This window comes from Anas acuta, chromosome 12 (genome assembly GCF_963932015.1).
Source record: "Anas acuta chromosome 12, bAnaAcu1.1, whole genome shotgun sequence".
Taxonomy (NCBI): domain Eukaryota; kingdom Metazoa; phylum Chordata; class Aves; order Anseriformes; family Anatidae; genus Anas; species Anas acuta.
Window position 1 is genome coordinate 4,270,561 of NC_088990.1, and position 24,075 is coordinate 4,294,635.

At 39.1% G+C, this 24,075-nt stretch overlaps 1 protein-coding gene across 2 annotated transcripts in view; it reads left to right on the top strand.

Annotated features, from left to right (window-relative positions):
• The window catches only part of IGF1R (insulin like growth factor 1 receptor), a 175,480-nt gene that overhangs the window by 134,162 nt on the left and 17,243 nt on the right, over positions 1–24,075 (top strand). The window contains exons 6-19 of one of the 2 annotated variants that reach the window (XM_068695769.1): positions 2,593–2,807; positions 4,687–4,813; positions 5,883–6,121; positions 6,546–6,713; positions 6,910–7,114; positions 10,514–10,800; positions 12,314–12,450; positions 13,506–13,665; positions 14,730–14,832; positions 16,225–16,295; positions 19,069–19,298; positions 19,587–19,697; positions 20,698–20,857; positions 23,106–23,235. In XM_068695769.1, the coding sequence (XP_068551870.1) occupies positions 2,593–2,807; positions 4,687–4,813; positions 5,883–6,121; positions 6,546–6,713; positions 6,910–7,114; positions 10,514–10,800; positions 12,314–12,450; positions 13,506–13,665; positions 14,730–14,832; positions 16,225–16,295; positions 19,069–19,298; positions 19,587–19,697; positions 20,698–20,857; positions 23,106–23,235 (2,343 nt within the window). Of the gene's footprint in view, positions 1–2,592; positions 2,808–4,686; positions 4,814–5,882; positions 6,122–6,545; positions 6,714–6,909; positions 7,115–10,513; positions 10,801–12,313; positions 12,451–13,505; positions 13,666–14,726; positions 14,833–16,224; positions 16,296–19,068; positions 19,299–19,586; positions 19,698–20,697; positions 20,858–23,105; positions 23,236–24,075 lie in introns of both variants that reach the window. The other variant, XM_068695768.1, reaches the window with a different exon arrangement.

Sequence of the window (24,075 nt, forward strand, 5' to 3'; positions counted from 1 at the left end):
CAGTCAATAATTAAGTAGCTGTGGGTGCTCTGCAATTGGGAATACATGTCCTGTTGTGGGAGTGCTCTCCTGTGGGTGTGCAGGTTGCCTTGAGGCTTTTTTGTGGCACAGCCTGCAAACAGCTGTGCTTCCTACTCCTGTTCGGAGGTTTAGCCTGTCCTTCAGGCCATGCTCTCCAGTCATTCACATAGGTACAGTCTCTAGGGTTTGACTGGCAGTGCTTTGTTTTCCTACACTGAATCTTCTATTCTTTCCATCCTATCTTCCTTGGCATCCCTATTTTTTTCCACAGCTGCTGGAGCCAAAGTCTGATATAATCTTTATTTATAACTTTATTTATAACCTAAGCCCTAAGTGCACTCCAGTTGCCCTCTGTTCCACCTTTCGAGCCACGCAGCATTGCACATCTCCTGTGACTGGCACTGGGTGTAGCATTCCAAGTGTGGTTTCCCTGGTGCTTTGATTGGTGCCAGAATAACTTCCCCTAATTTATACTTTCAGTGTATATAGGAGCTCTTAGGACTTGTTTGCCTTCCCTGACTGTTGCTCAAACTTGTGCTTTAAATGCTGTAAAGCTTTAAAAGTATGATCCACAGAAATTCCAGGCCATGGCCCACTCAGTGTGCAGTTGTGTGAAGCACCAGCGTGTGCTCGATTTGCCCTGTTTATTCGCCTCTCTTGAAAGCTTAGCCACATTGCTTTAATACAGGAATTATCTCTAGTGTCTAAAGCATAATTGCCACAGTTGTGAGCAGGAGACAAGCTAGGCTGTTATTAAATATTTAAGATGGTTTCTGTAGTCGTGGAGCCACACCTCTGTTTATTGCATTAAATCCAAGTCCAGCTTTTTGGGTCTTTGCTGAAAAGCTTAGTTGCCATCGCTTAATCACACGCTAATTATAGTGAAGTGTCATCTTTTCAGCAGCACACAAAGAGCTGCAGGGATTTTAGTCATCTGTAACAAAGTAATAGGTGTCTGAAATAAACACGCTTTTTGGTGCTATCTGTTGAATCCCACATGCGGTGTAGCATCATCTTTCTCTCCTAGCAAGATGCATTTAACACCTATATCTACGTGCTCCCTTTTCAACTGCGTTAGTCACTGGAGCACATTCTTCTCAGCTTCTGACTGCAGTGGTACCAGGTGTATCAACTTTATTAGTAATCATGTCATGGATATTTAGGGGACACTTGGAAATAGGATAAACCTCTTCCTTCTCATGTTCTGAAAACACACTGAGCGTTTTGGTATGTTACAAGAAAACTGCAACTGTGCAAAAACTGTGTTGCGCGTAAATAGCAACCAGAATGCAGTTTTCATGTCAGGTTGTACGAGGAAGGAATTAATGATGGATTTTATTTGGAACAGTGGAAGGAAAACAATAAATGAGTGGTCAGCTTCTTATGAACCCCATGGTTTGTCTGCCATGTTACCCTGACTGTAACTCTCTAGTTAAAATGATGCACAGAAAGTGTAGTTTTAACTACGCACTACAAGTGTGTTGATACGGACTTACCAGTGCAAAATGGCTTACACAGATTGCAAGTATTTATTTTACTAGTAATGGATTTTGCGTTTATAAATTGTGTTGGTAGGACTTCCAACAGAATAATAAACACTGCCGTGATAGGTTGTTTTGATATAGGTTCATCAGCTACGCAAACCTTTAACTCATTTCCCGATTGTGCATTCCTGGTCCTGCTATCTGAAAATGTGTTTTTGCAGGTGTTGTCTTACTGCTGATGTAGAGTCTCTTCTCTTGTTTTTACTGCACCTGTTTTTTTTTATTTTATTTTTTTTTGCATTCAGCACAATGAAGTGGCACCAGGAATTCCTGTATGATAGGATTTACACATACAACTTTGCATTTAATGTCTGTGGAAGTAAAGCATGTTCATATTCTTCTACTGCTGTGCCTAGGGAGCGGGCTCAGCACATGCTGCTGCCGCCTGTGTTGTTAGTTCTGTACTTTGAAGTGTGGCTCCTGCACTGTGCAGTCCATGCAACTGTTCACTGTCAGGTTTTGATGTATAGGCGCAACTGTACTTGGCACAACGTAGGAAATCTTTATTGGGCCAAAAGGTAAACTAAGACACAGAGGCAAGGAAGCCTCGCTATGCAAACTCTTACAGTTGCTTTTGTAAACATAAGCAAGACAGCTGTGTTCACTATTTTGTCATCAGGACTGCAGCATGCTTTTCCTCCCATAAGGTATACGCAGTTACTGCTTCCCATTTGCCACAAAATGGAAAATCTATTGTAGAGATCTGCTGTCCAGGGGAAGTGAATTTATATTCTTTGTAGCGGCTTCCATATTTATTCATTATTAAAACACATGTTGTAATGGGATTTACACGGTGTGGTGTCAGCTTTGGAGTCCTGTGGAAGTCATTTCCCTGCCCTCTGACCAAAGTGAGCGTTCAGGGAAAACTTGCTCCATGGGAGAGAAGAAAACATTTACTCTGCTGAATAGCAATTTAAAGTAATGAGAGGAAATAAAGTCTTTTAAAGTTTGCTTTTATTAAGGTATTCTTGGTGGGAATTGGCTATGAATTAAAACTAATATTTTTCCTTAAAAAACTTCCTTCTAGGAATTATTCTTTTTATGTGCTTGATAACCACAATCTTCAGCAGCTGTGGGACTGGAACCATCATAACTTGACGATCAAGGAGGGGAAAATGTACTTTGCATTTAATCCTAAACTGTGTGTTTCTGAGATCTACCGTATGGAGGAAGTTTCAGGAACCAAAGGGCGACAGAGCAAAGGAGATATAAATCCAAGGAACAATGGGGAGAGAGCCTCTTGTAAGTTCAAACAGCCACCCACACCACATGGCCATGTTGCTGATGGTTACAACATGTAGAGGTTAGACACTACAGTGGGCTTTCTGTAACAAATGTTTGAAGAAAACGACTTTCAGAATCACTTTTTTTTTTTTTTTTGGTGACAGCAGCATCCTATAACAATAGGAACATACTTGGGATATGAGAAATAAAATCTTGTTTTTGATATAGCCAATGAAGAACGTGTTTTTTTCTGTTTCCTTTGCAGATTTACATCATTGTTGGTATTTTCCTTGCTCAGATACCTATTCTTTCTTGATATTAAGGAGGCTGCTGAAATAACAACTCCACAGACTCCAAAATAAACCATTTACATTACATTGAAGCTTCTTTTCAGCTCTGGTCAAATATTGCATCATGTTGTTAGAAATGCTTGCTGTAAACTCAGTTTTCTGTGCTGTATTTTCAAATTATTTGCTTTTTATTTGAGAATTGTTTGTAGTATTCTACAGTATGCTTAAACTTCAGTGTCTCTCCATTTAATTTTGGATTCTGCAGTATCCAAAATTATTTGAAAGTCTTCTGTAGACTTTGGTGGTCTTCACATCAGGTGTCCAGGTGTAACCAACACATTTAAAAGCAGTCTCTCATGTAGGAATTAAGAAGATGGAACACTTACAAATTGGACCTCAGACTCTTAGAACTGACAGGGCATTTTTTTTTGGTCTATTTGTGGTGTTCTTGGAGCTGAGTAAATTAAAATGTATCTTGCGTATAAGTCAAGTCCCCTTGTTCTGGATGGTGTTTACAAAACTAGGACACGTACTCTGCTGAATGTCTCTTTAGGCATGATGCAGAAATGCAGATGGCATAGATCCTTGTTGTAAGCACACTCCATTCTTTGCACATTCAATAGAGTAAAGGCTTGCAGTCCTGGAGGAGTTACAGACACACAGCCAGTCCTTACTACCACTGAGGCTAGTGCCAGCCGCTGCCTGTTTTTAAAAAAAAAAAACATTACAGAAAGCTTTCTGACTCTGAAAAGGGGAAAAGAATCAACAAAAGCTAAACTGCCTTTGAAAAGATAGCACCAATAGTGCCAGTGTACATGAGGGTGAAACGTCCTTTATTTTTTCAGAGGCGTCTATGGAACATTAGAAACTCACAGTTGACACTTAGAACACTATTTCTTCATCCAAGAATTAAGTTTTTAAAATGCTATTTTGTTTTGGATTGGAAAACTCAGTGAGTTGGTAGTAGGAAGCTGTTCGTTTCCAAGCTGGCAGCTTTCATTCAGCTCTGTTCAGTAGAGTAGCTGGAAGCTGCTGCCATCAAATGGCTGTGCAGTATATGAAGTGAGTTTTGGAGTTCTTGGTCCAGCCTGCAATGAATAGGAATGTCAACTCCTTTATCCTTTCTATCTTGTCCATTCTCCAGAAAAACAGATTGTAATCATCAAAAATGGTCTTGGAAAGTGAGAATGGAGTGGCCAGGTACTGCCTGTACATTGGAGTTGGCTGATCAATTTAGGGCTACTAAACCAGTCCTGTGAATAAACAGGACTTCCATTTCTCACCCAGGGAAAGCCTGAAGTAGTTTTCAGGAGTTTTATGATGATGCATTAAAAGAAAATGTTATTCGGAAAGAAAAAAGTAATAAACAGATAGCTCTAACATACACTATAATGATTGCCGAGGACAGTGCTTACCCTTAAGCACTCAAATATATATTGAATGAGTATGAAATGAGTATGAAAAGCTCAGGAATAATAGTTGGCATATTGTGGTATCATAGGCATTACCGGAAAGGCTAATTAGCTAAAAGTGACATGTAAGAAAGAGCAAAAACTATTAGGTGATGCACTGCTAACTCTGCCCTGTGATGTCCTTCTGTCTTGCAGGCGAAAGCCACATTCTGCGTTTTGTTTCCAACACTACACTGAAGAATCGGATTAAACTAACGTGGGAACGGTATCGGCCTCCGGATTACAGAGATCTCATTAGCTTCACTGTTTACTACAAAGAAGCGTGAGTAGATATTTTCAGAGACTAATGGAGACAGTAAAGGGATGGTAGACAATTTTATTCTGACTGCTGTTTTGCTGAGAGCAGTTAGTTAGCTAAGTTGTTCAGGTAGTTCCTATTTCATGCAGTTTATTGATTCCATCCTGTTTACAAATTTCATTTTCAAGTCCTGCTTTCATTCGAATGCTTTTCTTGATGGAGCAAACGCCCCAGTTAAAACAAGGATTGTTTTGACTGATGACTACAAATGGGTTCCAAATCTGTGTGGTAGTTTCAAATTTGAAAAACTGAGATGGATGGCTTGGGTATTCTCAGGGCACTACTTTGGAGCTCTCTGTAAGTCATGTTGTTATAGCTAATGAGATCTTTTACTTCTCGAGTCATAGTACTAAGAGGGTGTCACAAATCAGTGGTATTACCTTGATGACTTGCCTTACTTTGGGTTTAGGGTTATTTAGGTTATCCAACCTCAGTAGTTTTCTGCAATACCTCTTGATAATGAAGTGGCACAGTTGCTGGAGAAAGCATAATTTCTTGGGAGGTTTATCTGCTTCTGCATATCCTTGTATGATCTCAGATTTAAAGTAGCGACAAAATACGAATGAGTCCAGTAATTGTACAAGTAGTTTGGAGGGTTTGAAAGGTAGGTTCAAAACAGTGATAATGACATACAGAGCAAGGCTGTGAGACACAGAAGCAGAACTTGTTAAGTAACTGTCAGTAAGTATTTTAAGTCGCTTCTGTTTCATATATGCTTAGGTGAAGTCTAAATATGTCTGAAATTTTTCACTGTTTGTTTCTGATAACAAAAGACATCCTGGATTAGTATTTCTGTGCAGGACCTTGCCTTATTGCTAGTGACTAAAGATAAGACCTGCAGCTAAAGCTGAACTTTGAGTTTTATAATGCTTGGAAATAAAAGCAAGTTTTATTTTGTTGTATTCTGCTGTTGAAAACAAGTAAGCTTTATTTGTTTCACTGAGCAGTGTAGAAGCGAGGTGCTCTCATAAATGCATGACAGTTTTAGGAGCAAGTAAATATTTTGTACAGTTTTTTTATTTGAATATTTCAGGCCATTTAAAAATGTAACGGAGTACGATGGTCAAGATGCATGTGGCTCCAATAGCTGGAACATGGTTGATGTTGACCTGCCACCAAACAAAGAGAACAACCCTGGAATTTTACTACAGGGATTGAAACCTTGGACTCAGTATGCCATTTATGTCAAGGCTGTTACCCTCACAATGATGGAAAACCATCATATTCATGGAGCAAAAAGTGAAATTGTTTATATACGAACCAATGCTGCAGGTAAGTTCCTGGCCTCTTAGCTAAGAGGTTGATAATACTGCAGGTATGCTCATTACATTAATGTGCAAGTTCAGAAACAGAATTCTGGGGCAAATGTATGCAATGCTAGAAGTCAATAATTTTAAAGCAGCATTAAAATTTGTATGAGGTTTTCTGATACCGTAGGGTATCAGGCTTTGTCTCACTGGTGAAGATAAATTTTAATGCAGTTTCAGTTTGGGCTGTACATGGCTACAGTTGAACCCTTCATAACCATTGTTAGTGAGGCATACATATAGGAAGTTCTTTCTTTAAGACAGGATGGTGGTTTTTGTTGCAGTTTATTAGGATTCACTGTGAATGCTTGCATGCAAATATACTGTGGAACATGCCAGGTTTAAAATACCTTCATTTTCTTTTTTTCCTTTTTCTTTTTTTTCCCCAGTGCCATCCATTCCCTTGGATGTTATTTCAGCATCCAACTCCTCTTCCCAACTGATTGTGAAATGGAATCCTCCCTCTCTTCCCAATGGCAATCTCTCATACTATATTGTACGATGGCAGCAGCAACCTCAGGACAGTTATCTTTACAGACACAATTACTGCTCCAAAGGTAGGAAAACTAAACGCAGTTGTGTTGAAATGCCTGGGACTCTTACCTGCCAGGGCACATTATTGACAAGCGCTAAAGCCTGAGCCCTGCTTCACAATGCTTTTGGGAATAGCAGCAAGTACAAAGGGATGGGTGTATTGTTGCCATGTTCATAACAGGGAGAGGGAAAGAAATAAGCTGCCTCTGTTCTCTTAAGATAAAGTCCCTATTCGAAGATATGCTGATGGGACCATTGATACAGAAGAAGCTACTGAGCCCACCAAGCCAGAGGGCTGTGGGGGAGAAAAAGGACCTTGTTGTGCTTGTCCCAAGACAGAGGCAGAAAAGCAAGCTGAGAAGGAGGAAGCAGAGTACCGGAAGGTCTTTGAGAACTTCCTTCACAACTCCATCTTTGTCCCCAGGTAATGAACTTTGGCTAATAATTGCCTTTTTTTAAAAAAAAAAACAACAAACATTTCCTGGAGCTAAGGCTTCATGAATGCTAGAGCATATGTAGATAACACCTGGAACATACACACATTGCCTTTTCATTTGTGTGAGACAATCAGTGGTCTTCTTACTTTGCACCTTCTCTTATTCACTAATTTTCACCCTACTCTCAATTTTAGCTATTAGTAAGGTTTCTTGCCTGTATTGTTCAAGGACTTTCATGATGGTTTCTTTTCAGAGTCAAGAGTCACTTAAGCAGCTCTTTGTCTATAAGGGTCTCAGAGATGAGCAACATGTGTCAGACAAAGGTTTTCAAATGAGATCTTTCTCTAAATAGCCATTTAAGTGCTTATGTTCCTAATCAGAAGATTTATTTGCCTTTGAAGGTGCATTCACCTTGCAGAATAGAAACTGGTATACCTTCACTGCACTAATTGCAGAGGGCATATTGGTTACCTGGGTCTATCCCGAAGAGAAATAGTAAATAGACTCACTCTTCCGTGATGAATACTACTGCACACACATTAAGTGGAATAATAACGCTTCATAGAGTAGATACTACTGAATTACTTGATGATTTTGATCCTTGAGTTTCTAATTTATCCTTTATGTAAGCTGGTCTTACTTCAGATAATTGGATCTTGGGACCTAGCACACAGTGTATAGCTGCTACGTTACAGTCTGTAAGCAATCACGTTTCAGTCATGCATTCTACCTCATCATCTCTGTTGGCAGGTAAAGTTTATGGTGAAGTCCTGTGTTTGAGAGCTCTGAAGTGTGCCTCTGTTGCTTATTAGAACTAGGTTATATCACTCTCAATCATGATTTTCTGGGCCTTTATTGTCATTTATTTTCTCCAAAATTTTCTTTCATTCCCCAAAACAAAAGGAAAATCATAGAACCTTGAACTAAGTAACAAATAAACTGATCAGTTCACAAAGGATTTCCTGAAAGCTTGACAGTTTCCCCTTTTGCTTAACTTACTGTCATAAGGGTGTGTTTTGTAACAGCAAGGGCAGATAAGGTGTAATGCTCAGAAATAGCTGCATAGCTAAGCAACTTTAAAGAGACTGTATGTCAGGAAAATTAGAGATTATGAGCTAGTGAAATGTCTCTATGGGACAAACCTAAGCAGCTTGTTACTTGCTGGTGTCAATTTTTTATTTTTTTTTTTCATTCCCAAGGGAGAAGTTAGTTAATGCGTTAATGCAAGCATCAATAGAAGTATTTGTTTCCAGTGTTGTACCTGTCTTCAGGATATTATGAACAAAATGCAGCATGTAATACAGCATGAAAATATTTAACTGTGTGGTTTTAAGGTTGTTTAAAATGACTGTTGATCTAATCTTGTGTGCAGTTTCTGGATGACCCCATATCTATTACTGTAGTCATGAGGTAGATTTCAAACATTACGGCTGTGGTTAGTCTTCGGCAGACACTCCTGACCACAGGAGGACAAGTTATTCTTCATGTTTGGGTCTCTAACAAGCAGGATAAGATGGGTGCTGTTTACAATGGAAAGTATATGGGAATTAATGTAAAAATTGACATTGAATTTAAGAACGGTTAGCTTTTATATTAAATGGCTTATATTTTTTAGTTCCTAATGTCAATTTGATTTTATTTTTACATGTACATAGTGTTGTTTCCTTCAGTATCTCTTACATTTTTCTTCCTTCCTCTCTTTCAATAGAACAGATGAATTTTCATATGTTTATCTCTAGACTTTTCCTTATTTTCTTAGATGCTTGCTTTTTTGTTTCTATCTGTGCCTTTCCACCAAAGCAGGAAACTGCTTGACACACAAGCAATGGTGTCAAATGTCTTGACATTTTAATCATGTTTGCCATGTGGCCTTCTCTTGTCTTCATTTATTTTTGTGCTGTGGTTTATATGCAACTGAGAATGTCAAAATGACTACTTGATGCAGTAAAAGAATTTGGAAAAAATTGTAGCGAAATCCTAAAAAATAAAAATAAAAATTCATCCAATCTGTGCCAGAAGATTTCAAAACCAAGTCAGCCTTTTCTGGCTTGCTCTGCAACATGCTGCTTTGTGGCTGAGTGTGGTAAGGCAGTATATTTGATGGTGAATTAACTTCTCCTGTTGCATCAGCTTTTTGCTGTTGTGTGTTTTGGGCAGTCCTTACTTACCTGATCTGCAACTCACTCTAGTACATGTGTATTAGATTTCACCCTTGTTGATAACCATTGCGTTGATCAGGTGCTAAATGGGCACTGGCTAAGTGATTGCAGGTGGGATAGCATTCAAGCCAAAAATGTTTTTGTGACCACTGTCACTCTTCTTTATTTTTTACTTTAGTTCCCCTGGTGTGTTACTTTCCAGGTGTGAGCAGTCCAGCTGACTTTAGTGACAAAGAGAGCAGGAGGTAGAAAAGCCAGCTTGCCTATGCAGTCAGTGCTTTGGTGCAAAACAGATGTGGATCTGACATACGACCAAGTGACATGTCTGTTATGTAGCAATCATGTGTTAGTTAGCTCATACCAGCCAAATGTTTATAGAGTATTTCTGTATTGATGTTTGTTCTGACGCTCAGGCCTGTCCATTATAGCAGTTTTTTAGACCTGGGACAGTAGCAGTGTTGCTGTAAATCCTCAGGTTTAATTCAGTTCTTAAATGTCATATGGCTGCCTGTAAGGTAAAGTGAAGTTGCTTGGTGAAATCTTTGCTCTACAAAATGTTAGGGCTCTGTTTTATAATATAGGGAGATTGTTCCTTTGCAGAGATATTGTTCAGGTGTGAGAATTAGAGATACAAATTGCTGTACATTAGTGGCTGTTAACTTTCATGGTTTTCAGCTGCCGTCCAAGGTTTCTTTTCTCAGTGCCATGCATTCAGTGTTCTACAATTCCATTGCAGCTGCAAAGAAATAAGTTAAACCTATTGAGAGTTAGTTTTGCTAATCAAGTAAACTTCAGAGAAGTTTTTTCTCCTAACTTTTTAAACCTTTAACATCTGATTTTATTTTAAGCTTCAACATCACTGTCATTAAATACAGATCCAGTTTGCTTATTAAATAACAGTGAAACTCTTCTTGCTATTCAGTTTATTGTGCCAGCACCAGGGTGGTCAGAAGTTTGTACATTTATCTTGAGGCTTGATGTGAGCCTTGGAATTTAGATAGGTTTCCAACCAAGAAAGTGCAATAGGATGTGCTGACATACTGCAGGTTCAGCTTAAGAGAAAGCTTTCTTCTTGTTTTGCAGTTTCCTTTGTTTAGCTATTTTCTTAATAGCATAGTTACCTATTTTACTGTTGTATTTTTTTTCTTCCCACACTTATTCTGGAGCTAGAGGAAAAATGAATTTCTCTTAAGAGATGCTTTTTCTATATGTCTGTTTGCTCCACAGACCTGATCGGAAGCGGAGGGACGTGTTCCGAATTGCAAATGCCACTTTGGCCACTCGAAACAGGAACACGACTGGGACAGATCACTTCACCAATGTTTCTGACACAGAGGAGAGTGAGGTGGAATACCCGTTCTTCGAGACCAAAGTGGATGGCAAGGAGAGAACTGTCATCTCCCACCTCCAGCCTTTTACTCTGTACCGCATTGATATTCACAGCTGCAACCATGAAGCTGACACACTTGGCTGCAGCGCTTCCAACTTTGTCTTTGCAAGAACCATGCCTTCAGGTACACTCGCACAAGTATAAAGCTTTATTTTATTTTCCAGGAACAGATCAATCTCAGAAGGGACAAATCTTCCAAAAGCAGTTAGGAAAGCATTGGGGTTTAATGTAAACAGTGAATGCAAGAAGATAAATTGGAACTATATGAAGCTTTGTTACAGTAGTTTAATGGCCTTCTCTGGTCTCTCCTGTGTACCGAGTGATCTGTATTAAGTTTTTCCTGTGATCTGGAGAAGTGCAGATGTGCCTTTAGTACCTATATGGTTATGAGAGAATCAGTTTCCTGGCTGTGTAGATGAGAGCCACAGACATGATGGCTTTAAAGGTTTTATTCTTCAATTCCCTGTGTGCTGAATAGGACGGGAACATTTCCCTGCTCATGTTTAGTTTTGCTATGCTTGTGCTGAACTGTTTACAGATGTTAGAGGTTTGCTGGTGGGCATATTTGCCAAATGTTTCTTCTGTGACAGAATGACCAAGCATTTGTCCAGCCTGGAAACAGGAAGAGTACTGTATTGCATTGTGCCCAATCATGGGCATCTAGAATATTTCAAATAAGAGAAATTGAATGTTCTACTCATGTTTGGGACTTACACAGATTGTACTTCATCTGAGAAGAATAGAGATGATTTTAGTGTAAGCTCATATGCATCCAGCAAAGAGCTTCTGACTCCAGCAGATGTCTGGGAATATTTGATGCAGAGTGGTAGCAATTTTGCTTTGTTTCTGTCATAATGCAGATTCAGCTGTGTCAGTAAAAAGCAAAAAGTGTTGCCTATTTCAAGGAAATAAGGAAATCTGTTAGTTGGGGGAAAAGGAAAAAAGCATTCCTAGTTTTTAGTGTATAGCTCTGAAATTAAAAACTAAATAATTTTCTCATAAACTCAGCCACTGTATCTTTGGAAAAGTAGCCTTTTTTTTCTTTTTTTTTCTCTTTGAAACTATCTTCATACTCTTAGGATTTGAGTAAAAATCATGAAATCATCAGGAGTGAAAATGACTAGGGATAAAGCAATTGCTGAATTACTGATGGGACTCTGTTTTAAACTGTGACAAGTTTCATGAGATTGCCTACAGCAAAGGGATGTTAGTAGGGCAGATTTTACTGTTTTTGCAGCCATGTGCAAACAGGCTGTTGTTTACAGCCATTTGGTGGGAATAGCAGTGTCTGCATAGTTTTGGTGTAGCGGAAAGTTTCAAAAGAACAACCAGGTGCTGATAAACTGTTCTTTGTCACACAAAGAGAGCACAGTTACTAAAACAGCACCAATATACTTTGTGAAGCTGCATTATGCTGCAATTTCTGGCAATCAGCAGTTCAGGCAATACTTCTCTCCAACAAGCCCCTGGCAACTGCGTTTTCTTCTCTGGATCTTCAAATAGCGCTTAACACAATGCTTTGATACCTAAAGAACAGTATGAACCTTTTGTTTTGTTTTTTATTCCCATCAATTGTTCTATAAGTTCCTGTTCAAGCAGTAGGTGTTCTTCTCACATCACTTGTAAATATTTTACAGAGGGAGCAGATAACATTCCAGGAACAGTAGCATGGGAAGCAAAAGAAGAAAACACCGTCTACCTGAGGTGGTTAGAGCCTACCAATCCAAATGGGCTGATACTAATGTATGAAATCAAATATGGGCAGCATGGAGAGGTGAGGATCTGATATTTCTCTGTTCAGAATTAATTGTAACTCTAATTTGTATTTTATACTTTGATCTTGTCACTTTTGACTAGCTAAGCAAGACTGGGCTAAGTGTATTCTCAGTCTTGGAGAATCCAGGTTTGAGTACAACTGTAGTATGCTTCCATTGCTTTGACTTTGTATGTTGCAAAAGACATAGTGCTATACGAAGAGATTTGGTGACTTAAAGCTAACATCATCACATTTGAGTTTGCTGAGGCTCGTGTAGCACTTTGATATAGAGGGTGAATTAGCAGCTAGTCTACTGTCCAAATTATTATTGGACATTGGACATATTATAAATTAAATTATTACCCTGTTAGATTAGATGTTTCTGCTCACAGGGGTTACCTGCAGTTTCTAAACAAGAATTTGAAATAAGTTCAAATTAGAGACCTTTATTATGCTTCAAAAAACTACGAAATGTAACTCAAAACTGAGGAAGGGGAATCTAATGTTGGGATATATTCAGTCTTTAAAATTAATAGCTTAAGGATTTTTTTGTTAATTTTTTTAAGTTGCAGTACAGTGCAGGCTGTAACAAAAAGCTTGGAGATCAGCTACTACTGAGAAAGTTACCTTTCTGACTTTCACCTGCAATGTCATCTTTAAAATGTACCTGTTTCTGTATTCTTACGTAACTTTTTGCATGGTGTTTATGGTAGTGGTCTTCATTCAGACATTTGTAGATAACTCAGACTTAAATCACTGAATAGTGTTTGATTTAATCCCCTTTTACATTTGGGCCAACTAAGATACAAAATGGGATCTTTCTTAACATGTTTCTGTGGGCCTCTACATACCAGTGATAGAAACGGTGACTTCAAATACCTAGCACCAATCAACATCTCATTCCTTTGTTTCCTTTTGTCAGTTTTTGGATTCCATGCATCTCTTTAAGCTGTTGGAAGAAAAAAATTATCAGATGGGCCTTTTAATTATAAAGACAAGCTTATCTTACAGCTACATCATCTTCTCAAGGAGGAATGTGACGATACTAACTGCAAATTGCTTTTGTCTTTCAGGAGAAGCGGGAATGTGTTTCCAGACAGGAATACAAAAAACTCGGGGGAGCTAAACTAACTCACCTGAACCCTGGAAACTATTCTGCTAGAGTTCAGGCCACTTCGTTAGCTGGAAATGGGTCATGGACCGAGCCAGTCTCTTTCTATGTACAACCCAAATGTAAGACGAATGTTTGCAGGCTGTGTCAAACTGGGGGACTTGGCCTTTTTAATAGTTCTTAATGTTTACATTTGTAATTGGGTGTATGAACCTCTTGCCTGTGCTCTGAATACTCTTACTTGCTGATGGTTTTTTTTGGGAATTCATCTGTTCCATTTTTTTTGAGAAGTGTTGACAAGCAGGAGGTGTATTGGAGACACAGTGCTTTTTTTCATAGATTGTATGCATATAAGAGGTGCAATCAGGTGATGGGTGTGTAGAACACACTACTGTGGCTCCCTGGGGTGCCCAGCTCACAGTTGGGAATTCAGTGTTAGAAGTATTAACGTGGAGCTGGGTTGTACAAAACCCGTGGCAATTAAACAAACCTACTTTCAGTTGCAAAGTTCTATAAGAAACAGGTCATTTGTTAAGATTTTGGCTGGCAGTTTTTTTTTTAAATATCAATATGTTTTTTCACATGACTTGTTCAGAATAACATTTTAACAGAGATAAGACTGATGAAAGGGTCTTGACTACGGGAGTGATGTAGGTTTAGGAAGAATAGCACTGTGAAGGGTATACAGAGACCCTCTCAAGAACTTCTGTGTTTAGCTGAAGAGCACTTGTATCCCCAGAAAACTGGAATTTTGTCTTCTTATTCATTCTTGTTTTTCTAATTCCTGGCATTTGATGAACTTGAGGTAAAGACCAGTGTGAATATGTTCTGAAGTACAAGAAATTGCAAGGTGAACAAAAGGTGGAGGAAAAGAAAGGTTAATATGCAAGCGAACAATTGCGTATTGTTCCCTGAGGAATGTAAGTCCTTAAGCATAACATGTGAAACCAAACTCCAGACAGACACTGTTCTGTACAAAATTAATGCTTTTCAGTGTCTCTTTTCTTGTTCCACTCATCTGCAGTCAGGGAGTGTTTCTGAGTACATTTTTCCACATCAGACAAGAAAATGAGTACTTTGATTTCTCTCCTGTATGGAAATACACTGAGTGGGTTTTGAATGTTTCTTTGTTAATGGAGATTTTATAGAAACCCTGATACAGTTGTTTTCTTGTTGGTTGCAGCAGCAAACTATGGAAACTTCCTGCACTTGATAATTGTGCTTCCCATTGCCTTCCTGCTCATCATTGGGGGTTTACTAATAATGCTGTACGTCTTTAACAAAAAGAGGTGAGTTGTTTATGCTTGTGGTTAATGCTGAACTGTAAAAGGGGCTTGTTTGGTTTCAAGTCTGTATCCGTGGAGCATGTTAGAAATTAAGAAGTGAAACGGCATTCAGAGCACTTGAGAAGCTAAAGAAGATTCTGCCTTATTGGTGTGTACAAGAAGGTGGTCTAGAGTTACCAGTGAGAATCTGCCTGCTGCTTGCGATATGAAGAGGCTTTTTATTACAGTATCACGTTTGAAAGGGAAAGAGGAAGGATTGTCAGGAACATATCCACTGGGACAATGATGACAGACACTGAGCCTTTATAATCAGAAGCTTTGAAATATGGGTTGCTCTATAAATCATGAAAACTTAGTTCAAGTCAGGTTAATTTGATTCCTTGCAAATTCTGAAGGTTTTTTGAAGTCTCTACATCCACTTACAAAATTATGTGCTGGACAGAGCAGTCTTGGGGGACTGCTTGATTGATTTGTTTTCCTTAGTTTTATCTCTTTATAACTAGTGCTCTTTTTTATTTAATTGAAATACATAATGAGAATTTAATAGAAGTCGGTGCAAACATTTGGGCTTGCAACTTTTTAGATATTGAGCTTTTTTATTACTCTCATATAAATTATGCTCCTTGAATATTCCATTATTTCCAGCTCTAATTCATTTGTGTACAGACTATAGTACTAATTCTCCTCAAGCACTCCAGAAAGGGCTTTGCATCTAGTGAAGTAAAGTACCTGCCTGACCTTCCCATGAGCATTCTGGGCTTGAATGCCTGATAACTCATCCTTCTTTAAGCTGTTGTTCTAGCACACAAAACTGTTTTCTCTTTGGTTTTCTGAGGTCTGATTAATAACTTGATTTGTACAGCCTGCCTTCTGCAAGAGCTCTCACAATGCTGAATAAAAGTCTTACTCTGAAAATCACCCCAGTAAAATCAAGGGAGAAGGATGAGGGTAAAATAAAATAACAGAAGCAATTTATAAAGTAGTTGAATGGAATTCCAAATAAAAACAATCTTGTTCTTTGCCAGGTCACTTCTCTCTCGCAGTAGAGCAGGTGATTAATGCTCTCAGCCACAAGTCTCCTGGATGTATCACCATGCAGCTGCCTTTCTTAAAGGAAGTTTGCCTAGCAGCTAGAAGTACTTTGTGTTTACACTTCTCTAGTGCTGATTTGGTATAGAGAAGACTGCAGGTTTCCTGGGAAAACTCTTCTGGGCTGTTCTTCTCATTGATTATATGTGGTAGAATAAGAACTTGATTTGTCCCCTTTCTCTGAAAAGCTCTCCACTTACAGTAAACAATATTTTGTGGTTGAGCAAACAGTGGAATAGCCATAGAAGAAGCAGTCTGAAATTTACTTAAGTTTAAAGATTAATAAGGAAAAAAATATTTCAACAGGAACAGTGACAGACTGGGCAATGGGGTACTTTATGCTTCTGTGAACCCCGAGTACTTCAGTGCTTCAGACGGTAAGTGTGGCCATGTGCTTTTGATGCATTTACTTTTATATACTCTGCTCATGTCAGACTTCGGAAAGTGTCAAATTCTTGTAAAGGGATGTAGTAAAACCTCCTTCTCTTTTTATTTAATTAGCACATCCATAGTTAATCCATCATCAATCGTATGTAAATGTTACCTGTCTATTGAAACAGAGGGGTTTCTGAAATTTCTCCTGTAGTTTATTCAGCTGAAATGAATTTGGATAGGTTAGTTTTCTTTTCAAAGTATTGTCTACTTATCTGGTGATTTTGTTACTAGAATGAAAGAAGAATTCATGAATTCATCGTCTTTCATGTTTGCCCTTTTAAGCCTTTTTCTGACCTACTGGAATAATCTCACTGCTTGTTTCTGTGTATTTCTCATGTGGAAAACAATTATGTTTACCAATTAAACAAAAAGTCTCCTCACTGCCCACCCCCATAAAACTCTTTCCAAATGTGAAAAGTTGTTGGAAAGGGAAAAGGCAATGGTGTGAACTTCCAGCCATATCACATGCAGTAATTCTGTGTTAAAATGAGCAGGGATGTTTTATGTAAGCTACGCTTTTAATATCTAGAGTATGGGTATGCCAGTTTTTCTTGGACTGACAAAAAAGTTTTTTAAAGCTAGTTTCAGATTTTAATTCTTTATTTTCCTACTATTTTCTATGGAGATGCAATGTGAATAACGTTCTTTGACAAGATAAAAAGAGAAGCACTTGCTGGAAGTGGCAGCTAATGGGCCCTTTTATTGCTTAGCTAGTAAATTGGAAAGTTTTGCTTAAAATAGAAGTTCTTGTTGCCTCAAAATTAGATTGTTTGCCACTTGTAGCAAAAAGTGACTCCTCCTTCATCCTTTATTCCACTTCGAGCAAAGAAACAAAAAGCATCTAATGTGGCCATTGAAAGCTTGAGGGAAATAGTATAAGAGATACTTGCATAGTCTGCAGCATGTTTTGAGAGTGTGGGGGTGCTGGCTGGGAGCTGGCTCTGTACTTTATTACCCAGTAGATGAGATGACAGGTTTGCATGACCAGCAACAAGACTGAGAAAATCCAACAGTGCTTAGTGATTTGGAAGATGTTGCAGATAATTTTCAGCTGGACAATGGAGAAAGTGTCCAGCGCCAAATAAAAACCAAGAGTTAAAGTTTGATTTCAGGATGATTAAGTTTTATGGTTCATTAGGATTGTTTGGTTTTAATTTCTTGTTTGTGTGCAAGTCTCAGTAAGTCTGCCAGGATTCTGGACCTTAGAAAAATGAAATTTATTTTACCTGATCTGGAACAAGATTAAATTCCTTAAAACCATTGGGGAAGGAAGAAAAAACAGAAAGCACCACCATCACCACCACCCCCAAAAAAAACAACAAAACAAACCACCGCACTGTTCCTAGAACTGTGTGGGTTTTTTTGTGTGCATTTTGCTTTTTGTATATCTCTATTATTTTCCTGCACTTCACTATTGCAGGAGAGTATTAGCAGACATACCCTACTGTAGATAATCTCCTTTCCAGTTCCCATGCTGGCTGACCCTGGGCAGTAGCAGGAGCTGAATGACCCCAGAATCCCGGTATCCTTGGCTCAGCATCTCCAGAAAGCTTATGGCTGTGGAAAGGAGAGCCCTGCAATCCCAGCTTTCTGGCTAAATGAGTTGCTTGGAAATAAATAAATAAATAAATAAAGGCAGTTAGGTTCCCACTGGAAACCTATTTACTAAATAATTATTTTTTGCAACATAGAGGTACGGGCATATTTAACAAGCATGTGCCCATACTGTGCAGATTATTTATTTGCGGAGCTCTTCAAGCACAGGAGGAAATCAGAACATGAGAAGAATTTGCTTGAGGCATCAGGGCTGTAGTTTATGGGTTAGTTTGGTGCTGCTGCGTTAGACGTTTTGCCAAAATGATGTTTCCAAAAGCCCCCTGGAGGCTAATGGGTTTAGCTAGAGTGGGAGCTGACTTCCTTTTACCGTTGTTTCTTGGAGCAGCACCATTAGAGTTAAAGATCTGTTGATGTTCATGCTATAATCCTCTATTTTTGCATCCTGTCATTTCACCCATCCCAAGCATGTGACACAACTGTACCCTCCTTTGGTGACTGATGGGCAGCAGCATCAGTGACTACTGAGAGCTCAGATGTCTTCTTGCCTGAGGCAGTCATCCCTCCTAGCAGTCACCTTCTGAGGTCTCTCTTCTGCCTCAGATCAAAGACTTGCAGCAGCAGCGAGTTCTGCCTTTACTGGTGCAGCAGTGGGTGTGCAAGTAAGCACAATAGCTTCATGCAAAGAACCTGTTAGATCAGAGAATCTCTTTCCCTTTAGTCATAAAATCAATCAGTTAATAGAGAATACAGCAGATGCTAAACTGGTACAGATGATCGAGTATGTTTGATGCTGCCTTGGAAGAGCTAGAAAAACGATGGTAGTGAGAAAAGCTCAAGCCTCAAGTACTGAATGAAGGTTCTTGCCACCAGGATGTTGTACATTAAAGTTCCTTATTTCTGTTCTTTTATGCTAGTACCATAGTGAGGCCCCTTCAAGTCCATCTACTCATTCCTTTAAGATTTATTTCTATGCCAAATACCTGCCTATCTCTGTGTGAGAAAGATTGTAATGTATGCACATCCCCTGGCAGTTGTCAGCATTACGTCTGTTGTTGCTTAGAGTAAAACTATTTGGGCGGTTGGTATTGTAAACCCACAAGTGATCCCACCGCTTACAGAAATGGAACATGATGGCCTCTTCTCTCTCTCTCCCCACAGTGTATGTTCCAGATGAGTGGGAGGTGCCTCGCGAGAAGATCACCATGTGTCGGGAGCTTGGGCAAGGCTCCTTTGGGATGGTGTATGAGGGGATAGCCAAGGGAGTGGTGAAGGATGAGCCAGAGACCAGGGTGGCCATCAAAACTGTCAATGAGTCTGCAAGCATGCGTGAGAGGATAGAGTTCTTAAATGAGGCCTCAGTAATGAAGGAGTTCAATTGTCACCATGTGGTAAGTTCTGAATATGTAATAAGGCTGTGATTTATATGGCTCTGATGGTTTACTGGCAGGAGAGTGCTCAGGGCACGTCTTCACTGACTGAAGTGGGGACTTGGGATTCTAGCTTCAGTTCTGCAGCATTAGGATGCTGTTAAACAGGAGTCAGCATGAAAACAAGTCTACTTCCAGACCTCTCCCACAGGGTCATAGGTGCTGGGGGCTCCATATCAACATGAATAAACAATTACTGCAGTTCAGTTAGCTGTATTTGAAGCTGAGCATTTGTTTTTCTCCTTGCAGGTTCGGTTGCTTGGTGTTGTTTCTCAGGGCCAGCCTACCCTAGTTATCATGGAGCTGATGACACGTGGGGACCTCAAAAGTTATCTGAGATCGTTGAGGCCAGACACAGAGGTGAGTCATGAGCTGTTGGATGTTTTTTTTCCTTCTGTTAGAATCATCCTGAGCAAATAGGAATCGTGTTGGAAGCAGCAGGCAATTAGCCTTTCTTGCCCTCTCCTTAAGATCTAAGAACAAAACATGCTGCTCTGTGATCTGCAGCACTTTTTTTTTTTTATGAGGTAGTTACTGCAAATAGCCCAGTGTGCTGTACCCCATCTTGTGTTACAGAGTCCTGTTTTCCAGTTTTGAATTAAATCTCTTGCCTAACCTAATTCTTGTCAAGATGTTGAAGAAAAATTGGCTAGTTGAAGCATGCACGTTAGGATAATGATTTCATGTTGTACATCCTTCCTATTTCCTCTGTTGGAAAATAAATACAAATGAGGGCTTTATGATAAAAATCCAGTATCTTTGCTAATATGCATTCTTTAATATGTAGGCCATCAGTCTAACAGCTAAAATTGCCCCATGTGCTATAGGGTCTGAAAGATGACACTTGCCACTGAAATTATAGTAGACTATGTAGAAAATGAGCCCACGGTTGTCTTTTGCCATTAGATTCATGATCCAGAACTTCTGATATAGTATGTGCAACAGAGAGTGTATGCCATATAAACAGAGAACTTGAAAGTAGCAGAGGGCATGATTGGATGTGGAAAATATCCATGCTGATTAAACTATTTAAACTCCTGAGGTATAAGGTATAACATTGTTACACTAAAGTCTTTTCTTGCTTGTATTCCCTAAAATAGAATGGCCTGTTAGAAAAGAGCTATTTAGGAGTTGTTTGTAAACCAGCTTGATATGGCCAGTTTTTCCCACCAAGCAGGTGCTGCAGTTTATATAATCATGAGTTCATTTAGCCTGTTTCAAGTCAGACTGAATTGTGATGGTGTGATTTGAAACAAAACAGAAGAAAACAACAACAACAAAAAACAAGTAGATTGCAATTTGGTTTAGAAATTATTTATTCATTTCCCCTTACTTGTTTGATCTTCTTAATCTTCCTCAGAATAATCCTGGCCAGACACCTCCAACTCTAAAGAAGATGATTCAAATGGCAGGAGAGATTGCTGACGGGATGGCATACCTCAACGCCAACAAGTTTGTTCACAGAGATCTTGCTGCGAGAAACTGCATGGTGGCAGAAGATTTCACGGTGAAAATCGGAGGTGTGCTTTTTGACTTTTACAGAAATTAAAAAAATCACCCTGAAAAATCAGTATGTTAGAAAGCATTTTAGTTTTTTTGAAAACTGTTTTTAAGATCTTTTAAAACTTAGCTGTAGTTTAAATTTCTGCAGAATGAAATATGTGCCTTATGAAGGCTAGCTGTGATTTAAGACCTGTGACCAGTCAACATTGAATTGAAACTCTTGGAATACCTCTACTTGCTGTCGTTCCAGTGAGGAAATAGAGTAGCATGTGGGCTTAGAAGGAGCTGGTGGAGCAGTGATTTGAGATGCAGATGCTGCAGACATCTGGGTGGATGGCATAGTTAACACTGGTGTGTCATTTGCTTCGCTGTTAATGCGCAAAAATAATTGTACCTCCTGTTTATTGATTCAAGAATAAGAATTGTAGGATTATTTTAAAGCATATCTGATTTGAAAGTGGAATGTAAGGCTTGATTTCAGCTGGATGCTTTCCAGCCTGAACTGGAGCTCTGCTTTCCAGCAAACAGAACGGTTTTTTCCTGCTCTGCTGTTAGAACACCACTTCTTTTCCCCCTTCACCATCCCTCCAAAATAGTGTCAGATGAGCTTTTTCATACTTCTCTCCAGAGAGTGATTTTAAGCTTTTGGCTGTTTTTGAGTTGTGCATATTAAAATAGTATGTATGGTAACAGCCTTCTGCTCTAGGAAACTAATTCTTTTTCTCTGAGCTTAACTCAGCTATTTTGATGATTTGTGTAAGTAATCCTGTCATTTGGGAGAAAGAAAATATGATTTCATTTTGAGTCAGTTAATTAGGAAATAAGATCTTTGGGGGATTTTGTACATTTTCTGCAGGTTTGGGGAAGTCAGCCTGAATCCCTTCCATTCCACTTTTCCTAATCCAGCATGTTTTTTGTTTTTTAATTCTTTGAACTGGAGATGGTGCGTTTCTTCCCTTTAACATGGTACATGGTTATCCCAAAAGCATTTCATGAAATGTGCTGTGCTGCTCTCGTTTATGTGCCTGTATTGAAAATCCCTTCACGTAGAAACAGTTTACGAACATATTGACTGGAGCACGCCAACTTAGCCTGTTTTGATCTCAAAGGAAGAGCTTTACGTTACACTGTCCTGTGCTCACTGTGTATCTGTTTCTTATTTGCATTATGTTTTAAGAGTTTTCCATGTTGTTGGGGCAAAATCTCCCTGGTGTGTGGGAGTGGTGGGATAGTTGTACAAATGGGGCTTTTAGTCATAATCGCTGACGGTAGCAGTGTCCCTAGCAGACACTAGAATGAGAAGGATCAGCGGTCAGTCTCTCCAGCCACAGATGAGTTATAATGACTGTGAGAACCCCTTAGGCTAGAGGAATTGTTAACTTGTCACTCCATTTTTGCAAGAAAAAAAGATAAAATGGATATTACCCTAGCTGTTTTGTGTCAGCAGATAGCATTTAATCTTAGTAAGAGATTTGATTCCACGTGATTTGTTAACTTTTTGTTGGTATCTGAAAATGTAGTTCCTGCTTTAAATTGGCTAGTCCAAGGCCCAGCAGTTTTGCTTGCATCAAGCTGATAACATAGGAAAAAACAAACCTGGAATGAGTCTGAGTAACAGGAGATGGGCCCTTGTTAGGCACAAGTCTTGCAAACGCTTACGTATTTACAGCTAAGGACACATGTATAGCCAGAAGTGTGGCTTTAATATTGATCTGTATTAGTCATAAATGAATAGCCTCATCCTCTATAGCATTTGAGATAGAAAATTACATCAGAAAAGAGAATTAACTTTCAAGAGAGGAAAAGAGTAAAAGAATCATTTCCCTCAAAATGTAAGGTTCTTTAATTAAAGACAATTTAAGTACTAATGGACATATTTGCACTCCTTAATCTAAAAGAAAAGATAATCATAGAATTTAGAGAATAGAGTAGTGAATGATGTGAGCTTCAGAAGACTTAGCTTGCTGCAAGGCTTGAACATAGGTCCTGGAACTTTTCTTATTAATATATTTAAATCATTGAGACTTGATCTGGATCCAGTTCTGACCCACTGAAATCAGTGGTAAAAATACTTGTTAGTTTCATTGGGAGAGAAGCTAACCAGCCCTACGAAGGCAAGTAAAGGCTCTGCAAAGCAAAATCCTGTGATAACAGATTGAAGGCTCTTTGCACCAAACTATGATTGTCTGCTGGCTACAGGGGCTTGTAGTAAGGGGAAATGTTCAGTATTTCATGATTTGAGCTCACAAAACTTGTACCTTCTAGATTTTGGCATGACAAGAGATATCTACGAGACAGATTATTACCGTAAAGGAGGGAAAGGTTTGCTGCCAGTCCGCTGGATGTCCCCAGAATCACTGAAAGATGGAGTCTTCACAACGCACTCCGATGTCTGGTAACAAAAAAGGGGCTTTGAAAAACTGTTTTCCCCTTCCTGTTTCTAGCCTCTTCTCTTGTTTTATAGACAGTATACAGCTTCTCCTGTCCCTTCGCAGGTAGCTCTCATTATCCACTGTGAATCATTCTGCTTTATATTGTTTCCGTTGCAAAAATCAAGGGCTCGTGAGTTTAAATTCTGCTCTCAGAGACAGTCTTAAATGGATTTCCAAAGCTGGAGGTGGTGGCGTGTTTCCTGCTGTGGGTTGTAAAATCACTTGTGCAGTGAAAAACATTACCTTCACCTGGAAGAGCAAGTTGTCATTTTTCAAATTGCCCTTCCTCAAGAAAAGCATTAAAAGTTGCCAAGAATATGGAAAGGTTCATAGTGTTGACCTGCTTTTCTATCAAAATCTTCTGTGTAAATAACTCTGCTTTGCTGCAGACAGTTTGTGTACACTAGCAGTTTTATTTTTTTCCTTCGGAGTTCTCCCTTGTGTATATCCTTCTCCATTTGGGGCTTTGTTTGCTTGCTTTATATACCGCAAGATGCAGAAATAGTTTTTTCTGTAAAAGCACATTGCTTAGTGGTTGTATCTGTGAAGTTATTAATAGAGGCATTCAGGAAATTTCAAAATAAACTTCTTAGTAGAAATAATACTCTGGAACATTCCCCTCTCCCTCCCTCCCCCAAACTTTTGCAGAAAGATAGGGAGGACTTGGCAAAAGATGAATATGTACTGGCAAAAGCTCTACTCCGTCTTTTATGGTTTCTCTGCCTTCCTAACAAGATGTTTTTACTGCTGATCTGTTACAGAATTGGCAGCTGATTGCCTCCAAATGCCTAAAAGTCAGTAGG